Genomic DNA, 9,038 nt, shown 5'->3' with positions numbered 1-9,038 from the left:
AATTCTAGTTTCTTGGAGTACTATGTTAACTATGTTTATGATTACTCATCTACAAATTCGATTTCGATTTAAAAGTCACAATGTTACATATAAGATTACTTATCTAATTTCTAAATTTAAATTAAAATCTACCAGATCAATTATTTCACGATTCAGGTTTTTTGAAGCATTATGTTAATTATGTTTCTAATAATTCATCTATTATTTTGATTCCAGTTAAAAAAGCCACTATCTATGCAACATATAAAGTTAGAGGGATCACAGTTCGTGTAAACTTTTTTATGTCATTTTTTAAACTTTCTATTTTGTCCTTAAAAAAATAATTTTTGCTCTGACTATTTAATCTCATTTTGCCAATATAACAACTCTAAATATTGTAACTACTAAATTAAAATAACCTTATAAACCAAAATTCTTTGATAAATTTATAATAAATGTAATTACATAAAAAATAAATTTTATACCATATTAATGACAATTTTTGGATGCATACAAATGCCCATAAGTTGTTGAGGGGCATACATGTTATTTCTTCTAAAAGTGCAATAGACCTTGTGTGAAACTTCTTCTACTTTTTGGTCACTACTTTTAATAGCTTTTCTCTGTCCTGCTCCACAGTGATGTTAATAGGAGTTCCTAGATTCAAAACTTCTTACTTGTAATATATATATACATATATATATATGTTGTGGTTTAATTTCTTTTGATATATATATATATATATATATTTGTTTATTGGTGTGTACACGAAGTTATCCCATTTTTTAGATTTTTCTTTTTTACGGCCTTTCCAAATTGGTTTCTTGAGAATCACATAAATCACATCTGGATGGATTACATGAACATTTTCCAAATCGATTCCGCTTAGGTAAAGTGTGGATTTTAGAATGCTGAATCAGAAGTTTTGTTTTGTAAAACAAAAGGAATACTCTGTCACTAATTGACTAGTCAAACTTTGTTTTGAAGAATTTTGAACTCTTGCATTCCCTTCCCTTGCTTGGAACTCAGTCACCAAAATGTGCGCATGTCCGACCTCTAGTACTGCTCCCACAGCCAACAGATTCTTACTTGCAATTGCAATTCTTGATTTTCTGAATAATGATGTTGTCCATCTTCTTGCTCCCTCAACAGCTTCGTACAAACTGGTGTCCTTACTGATCTATCAATTTTATGAGTACGAGAGAATAAGAAAAATCAAGGTGGATAACTCTTTTTAGGTTACTAGAAGTACAATTCTAAGAAGAAATTAACCAACTCTGGATTGTAAATAGGAGCTTCTTGTTGATTGCTTTTACACACATCACAAAAATTTCTTTAACTTTATAGATTTAATCAAATTGAGTACTGCTTCAAAGCATTTAAAGAGTGGAATGTATAAGATTTGTCTACAACTAAGAACTATAATTCACATAGCTCCACCTCATCTCATTTGGCTCTCATTTATAACCTGAACAAACTCATTCCTGATTGCTTGTAATCCACTGAGGACATCTTTAATATTCATTCTGTCCCTCTGAATTTCTGCGGAGCATGAAACACCAATCCGAAACATCGATAGGTAGCATTCCTCCTGACTGATGCTGCCGCCTTTGCTTGTTTTGGGGATTATACCTGGTATGGATTCTGCTTCCTTTGAGATCTTTGGATCAACAATTTCCATTACCTGATGGGGAAGAGCCATCTTAACATAACTATGGAGACTAAAATCTTCTGTGAACATGCTGTCAGTAGGCCTTTTCCCTGTAAACAATTCAAGCAATAGAATACCATAGCTGTATACATCTCCTTGTGTTGATACCTCTCCACCCATGCCATATTCTGCAATTTCAAGTTCCAGGAGGACGGACAAGAATTATTAGCTGAAATGCTGAAGGGATTGAAAGGTCGAATAATTGTGGACATCTCAGACATTCTAACTGAAATATTATTCAAACTTAAGAAGGCATGTAATTGTACCTGGAGCAACATATCCAACTGTTCCTCTAATTGCTACTGAGCTGCTTTGATGTTGATGGGATTTACCTTCAATGGAGGAAAGAAATTTTGCTAGGCCAAAATCACTAACCAAGGCGTGAAAATCATCACCTAGAAGTATGTTGCTCGGCTTTAGATCACAGTGGATAATCGGTGTCCCACAATGGTTATGAAGGTAATCCAAGGCGGACGCAATGTCGATTGCAATATTCAGTCTTTGTATCAACTGGAGCTTCATTAGGCTTTGTCCTTCTTCCTCAGCTGAACTTGGATGTAGCCAATTCTCTAAACTTCCATTGGGCACATATTTGAAAATCAAAGCTTTGAAATCGTTGTGTTTGAAGTCTAAACTTGAACAAGACGTTATGATCTTGACAAGGTTTCGATGGCGGATGTTTCTCAATGCTGCACATTCAGCCAAGAAGCTCTTATGGGCACCATGTTGGTGGAGCTTAAGAACCTTAACAGCAACCATTTGCTCATCAGGTTTGAGGACCCCTTTGTAAACAGAGCCATATTTACCTTCACCAATCAAATTTTCTGAAGAAAAACCATTGGTGGAATCATATAATTCTGCATATGAGAGCTTCTGATTCTGTTTTTCTACTGCAGAGGTAAAAGGTAATTGTTGTTTTGAGCTTCTTAGTCTATGAATTGCATAGGTAGATATGAGTAGTAAAACTATAGCTAGAGGAATAGTAATGGCAATGGCTATTACTATACGAGTAGCCAGCTTTGCTTTCTTTTTGGTAGGTTTAGGACAAGATGATAAGTTCAATGCTTTGATTCCTCCGCATAGCTTTCCATTCCCCAGTGCTGAAAAGGCACTATAGTTTGCAAAGATCCCATCCATTGGCACTTCACCCTCTAGCATATTATAGGAAAGATTTAGAGTGGTGATGAAGTTTAATTTTGCCAAAGAAGCTGGGATTTGCCCTGACAAATTATTCTGAGATAGATCTATGACCTGAATGCTTTTCAATTCTCCTAAAGTAGAAGGTACAGAGCCTTCCAAAAAGTTACCTTTCAACCTAAGATTTTCCAACATCTCACAACCATCAATAGAGGTTGGAATTTCACCAGATAATTTGTTTTCTGAAATATCCAATGACACTAGATTCTTCATATTGCCAACTTCTGATGGTAATGATCCGGTGAATTGGTTTTGAGCTAAGAGGAGGCCAAGAGAGAGAGATGAAAGACCAAGGAGTTCTTTAGGTAAAGCTCCACTTAGGCGATTCTGACTAACAGTAAATTCTTGCAAGTTACTGCAGTTACTCAAAGAAACAGGAATGTTACCTGTAAGCATGTTCTGTTCTAATACAAGAATCTGTAGTTCAGAAATGTCACCGATTGTTGAAGGAATTTCTCCTGTGAAGCTATTTTCAGACAGATAAAGCTCCTGCATTTTAACAAGTTTCCCCACAGAATCAGGAATAATGCCTGATAGAGAATTGTTACGTACATCGAGATAGCCCAAGCTTGCAAGGTTTCCAATCCCAGAAGGTAAGCTACCAGATATAATGTTATCATTCAGCCACAAAGATGTGAGTTTGGTTGAAAGATTGGCAATGGCAGTTGGTAGTATGCCTCCAATTTGAATTCTTGACAAACTCAATATTTGTAGATTTGTGCAATTTGTTAAGGAGGAAATAAAGCTAATATCATTTGCTTTATCAGTTCCAAGGGGATTATGGCCAAAATGTAAAACCTGAAGTTCTTTCAGGCTACCTAGATTTTGTGGAATTGGTCCTGTGAGTGAATTGTCTCCTATGCTAATTTTTATGAGCCCTGAAGCATTTGCTAATGTAGTGGGAATTGATCCAAAGAATTGGTTCAAATCAGCCAAAAATAAAGTAAGGTTTGGAAGAGTCAATCCCACAGTAGCAGGAAACTGTCCACTTAATAGATTGTTAGTAATAGAAAAGATCTGGAGTGTCGAAATGTTGTAGAGCTGAGGAGGAACTGCACCTGAAAGTTTATTTGAGGACAGCTCAAGGACATGCAGATTTGAAAGCCAGCCAATCTCAGCTGGAATATTTCCACCTAGATTGTTTCTTGATATGCTTAGTATTTGAAGAGAGGAAATATTACCCATAGATGGTGGAATGCTGCCTGAGAAATTATTCCTGGAAAGGCTCAGAGCATAAAGCTTAGATAAAGTGCTCAAGTCATCTCGAATTCCCCCGATGAGCCTGTTACCCCTTAAATCAAGAATACTTAGCTCTGAACAACCCGTGATATTTAATGGAAGTACTCCCTCAAAGGAATTATTGGCAAAACGAAGATATTGAAGCCGAAAAAGTCTGCCTACTTCTTCAGGAATCATACCATGAAAATTGTTATCCTGAATATTGAGTTCTCTGAGAAAGGTAAGGTTTCCTATGGAGGGAGAAAGAGAACCAACCAAGTGAAATGATGACATATTCAAGACAGTGACTCTTTGATGAAGCCGGCCACATGTGACTCCACGCCAATCACAAAAATGAATGGAATCATTCCAGGAGCTCAGAGCCTGGAATGAATCTCCTTTTATTAGACCCTTGATGTCAAGCAGAGATTGGTGGTCTGTCTCATTACTCGTCTCAAAATGAATTGCAGCAGCAGAAGCAATAATAAAGATATGAAAGAGAGTATAAAACAAAAAACAAGATGAGCTTGCTAGCCTGAAATTCTTCCTTTCATATGCCATTGCGTACAAGAATTAAAGCTCAGAAAAGCAGATGGTAGTTAACTACTCAGAATGAGGATAGCGCATATATGCAACAAAAGCATATGCATCTTCTCCTGTGTTGATGTTTCATAAGAAGTTGACTAGTATCCTCTCTTCCTGTTCATGGCGTAAGCAGGAAAATGACCTTTCCCTTGGTATCATGCATCGAAGTGAGTGAGGAACAGGGGACGAAAATGTGCAAGAGTGGAATTTATGTATTTGCATTTTTAGATTAGTTATCTTTAGTTGAACCTTTGCATTTAGCAAGAATATCACCTCCAATAGTCAACTTTTTGAACTGCTAATTCATGTAATCCTTTAAGTCAAATTTTCCATTTACTTAGTTTGGAATTTGGGTTGGCATCTACGCTGCAAGCTTAGATAAGAATGTAGGCGCTATATCCAAGGGGAGCTTTAAATTCTTGGTGGCCAACTCAGCTGGTTCTGTAAACTTTTGTCAAGGTATGTATTTGTTCTTGGGAAAAGAAGAATGATATCATAAAAGATATCCGCATACCTTAAAGCAGTTACCTTTAAACCAGGTAAGGGGGATTGCAACGCCACAGGGTGATATATCAATATCTGTTATTATATCACATAATTTGGACTTGGCAAGAGCGCAGAGGTCCAGTCTTGATCATTGAAACAAGTTGAAAATCTCAGTATTCTCCACTATCTTTTTGGACTTTAAAATCCTTAATAATCTATTATTAGGAAAAATGATAAATATAGTTTCTCACATTTTCCAAAATATTTTATTTTTCTGCTTAATCCATCAAATATAAATTCGGGTTCCTAATCCAAAGAATGACGCTAGGACAATATTTCAAAATAAAAGAAAGCCACAAGGGAAAAAAAAAGGATTTAGTAATAAATCAAAAAGGAAAACCTCACCACAAATTCTGTAGAAGTTTAGGAAATAATGTATATACCCTTTATGAATTTGCGAGGTTTCCCTACTCCTAATGAAAATTTATCCATATTACTAATTTATTCTCCATTTTCAATTATAGAAGAGGGAAAATTGAACTTGCAATTGCCGTAATAGGCAATCCCACAATGTTTAGATGCTACTTGTCTCTATATCTTTTTACTAAACCAAAACATTCTTAACCAAGAATCAAGATAATTATACAAACCAAATCTTCATACATGTAGAAACACATATATGTCTAACTATCTAAGGAACTAATTATGGTTGAATAGCAATACAGAGTCATGATTTTATTACAAGAATAAGAAGTAGGAAAAAGCAATTGACAACAAACACCATAATTCAAATGTTGACGATCGCAAGAGATTGTCCGTCACCTATCTTTTCTTAGAGGAACTCTGCTTTCCATTCACCATTTATCCAGTGTCCAGTCCAAACTTGAGGGATATGAGAAATTGTCTGATAATCTTCACTTTGATTATCCAAATTCTGCACTTTGTGGATTAGCTCATCAGACATATCAACCAACCCAAGAAGTTTAAGCCGGGTCAAGTTTTGGAGGCCTAAAGGCAGGTCCTCCATAAGTTTGCTACCAACAATAGCAAACTCTTGGAGATTGGACATTGATTCCTCTTCCACTCTTACCCATTTCATCTTGCTATAATTAGTAGTATTTGACAGTCAATAAAATTCATTTATAGAGAACGAAGTTTTGTTTTGCACAACAAAAGGAATACGCAGTCACTAATTGAGCAGTCAAACTTTGTTTTGAAGAGTTGTGAACTCCTCCATTCCCTTCCCTTGCTTGGAACTGGCACAAAAATGTGCGCATACTCAACCTCTAGTACTACTGCCCCCGCAGCCAACAGATTCTTATTTGCAGTTGCAATTCTTGATTTTCTGAATAATAAATTTGTCCATCTTCTTGCTCCCTCAACAGCTTCGTACAAACTGGTGTCCTTATTGATCCATCAATTTTAAAAGTACAAAAGAATAAGAAAAATCAAGGTGGATAACTCTAAAACCAAATTAAAAATTTTCTGGTAATCAAGGAAGTGTTCTTATTGGGCATGAGTAATTGCCATAAGACAGAAGTTACTTGAGTTGGATATAATTAATTTGATTGAATCTAAACTAACATTTGTGTTTTCTTTTCTTGTAGAGAAAAATAACACAAAACATCCCTACTATTTTGCCAAAAGAATTTTAACATATTTAATATTTAAATTGCTAAATTTATGCCTCTCACAAAAACAAATGAGCCAATTTAGAGTTAGGGTGCGTTTGATAAAACTAAAGTTTGAAAACTGAAATCTGAAATCTAAAGTTTAAATCCATTAAATAATTGAATTGTTAAGTATTAAATTTAATACGTTTAAGTGCATATCACATTTAGTGATAAGTGAATAGCCTATCACTTAATTTTAAGAACAAGTTTTACTTAGAAAATTCAGTGTCACTTAATTAATTCAGATGTTTATTTTTTGGTTATCAAACGATATGAATATATTAAGATCTGAATTTATTAAATTTAAGTGATGAATTGGGTTATCAAACAGGGCCTTAATCTCCAATTCCGATCGCCTTCTAAAGGGGAAAAATATTAGGTTTTAGGAACTAATTGAAAAGTTTTTCAACCAAACAATTTTTTTTTTTTTTTGACAGGCAGAGAATATTAAGTCTACATAATTATTTATGTGAACCCATAACTATCTTATTGTTAGTCCTGTAAATTGATTAGAGTCAATACTTTTAGTATCATTGGAAACTTATATATAATGATATTTAACTTTTAATAACTTTTAACCTATTACTTATAGGACTATTTCTAGCCCAAAAAAAGTCTACTGAGTCTAATCTTTAATTGCATCTTACAAAACTTTGGCCTAAATATTAGGCTCAAATTTATAAGCCGAATTTGAGCCCTTCTAGGCTTCAACCCAATTAAGGCTTGACCAGTATATAAGTGTGTGTGTATATATATATATGTATGTATTTAATTATGTGTTTAGATTGAGTTTGATTTGAGCCCTAAGCTCATATAAAATATGGGCTCAAAACGGAAAAGCCCTATTAATTTTTGAGCAATGTTCGAACTTGCCACAATCTAGCTCACAAAACCCATCTAATTACTGATGTGATATGTTAAGAAACTTTCTGAGATCTAAGATTAGGACTGCATTATAATACAAACACAAATCTTCAATTCTCTTTTCTTCTCTATGCTGCAATTGCTAATCGTATCCACTATGAAATTGAGAAAACTTCTACTCAAAATTCTATAGGGTGATAATTGCAATAATAACATTATGTTAGGCACTTTCTCCTAGTTTCCATTTTGAAATTGGAAAGCACTTCTATATATATATATATATATATATATATATATATATATATTGGAAGAGAACCATTTCTACATGTTATTGATAATAACAATAGCCTTGTACTTTAGAAAATTAAGTTAAAATGGAAACTTTGGCTTGAACTATAGTCTGCAACAGTGAAAATGAGCTTAAAGATAGTTATTTATGGTTAAATTATCATAAATAATAATAAATTACAAGTGATTATACAGACAAAAAATGCTATAATTTAGGTAACTCAAGAATAATAATATTTCTCCAATACAAAGAGCAGTTTAAACACAAATACTCTTGGCAAACGCATATCTACATACAAAACTATTAGACAATCATATGTTTGATCAATCACTTACATATTGAGGATATTATTAAATGGTACCAATTTTTAGCAATTTTTAGCAATTTTTAGACAATCATATGATGCTCTTTGAACACAGTAATGAATATAGTTATTTTAACTACATCAATACTTCCTACTTGTTGGCTTTAGCTGTACAGAGGGATAATATTCATTACTGTGTTCTAGAATATCGGATGAAAGTGACTTAGAGATATATAGGATGATGCATTAACATCGATTTACATCACAGAATTTGGACTTAGGAAGAAAGCAAAGACTCAGTCTTGATCATTGAAGCAATTTGAAAATCTCAATATTCTCCACCCCCTTTTTGGACTTTAACATCCTTAATAATCTATTATTAGCGAAAATGATAAATATAGTTACTCACATTTTCCAAAAATAATTTTTTTTCTGGTTAGTCCATCAAGTATAAATTCGGATTCCTAATCCAAAGAATGATGCTAGAACACTATTTCGAATCAAGATAATTGTACAAATCAAATCTTCATACACGCAGACACACACACATATATATATGTAAGGAACTAATTGTGCTTGAATAGCAATCCAAACTCATGATTTTATTACAAGGATAATAAGTAGGAAAAAGTAAGAAGGCTGCAACTAGACTTTTTGGAAAATCTAATTGACAACAAACACCATAATTCAAACGTTGACGACCACAAGAGATTGTCCATTGCCCATCTTCTC

At 33.9% G+C, this 9,038-nt stretch overlaps 1 protein-coding gene across 1 annotated transcript; it reads right to left on the bottom strand.

The window, feature by feature from the left end:
- Window positions 1–1,420: 1,420 nt before the first annotated feature.
- Window positions 1,421–4,666, bottom strand: LOC113780083 (probable LRR receptor-like serine/threonine-protein kinase At3g47570). Its single transcript, XM_027325902.1, has 2 exons — window positions 1,957–4,666; window positions 1,421–1,818 (listed from the first exon to the last, which is right to left on the bottom strand). The coding sequence occupies exons 1-2, from the start codon at window positions 4,664–4,666 to the stop codon at window positions 1,421–1,423; spliced, it is 3,108 nt and encodes a 1,035-aa protein (XP_027181703.1).
- Window positions 4,667–9,038: the final 4,372 nt, after the last annotated feature.

This window comes from Coffea eugenioides, chromosome 8, assembly GCF_003713205.1.
Source record: "Coffea eugenioides isolate CCC68of chromosome 8, Ceug_1.0, whole genome shotgun sequence".
In the NCBI taxonomy this organism is placed as follows: Eukaryota; Viridiplantae; Streptophyta; class Magnoliopsida; order Gentianales; family Rubiaceae; genus Coffea; species Coffea eugenioides.
This window is presented reverse-complemented; position numbering and strand designations above follow the sequence as displayed.

Coding starts and splice junctions, on each gene's coding strand:
- LOC113780083 (XM_027325902.1), bottom strand. CDS start 4,666: ATGGCATATGAAAGGAAGAATTTCAGGCTAGCAAGCTCATCTTGTTTT. Junction 1,819..1,956: donor AGTTGGATATGTTGCTCCAG/GTACAATTACAT, acceptor TTGAAATTGCAG/AATATGGCATGGGTGGAGAG.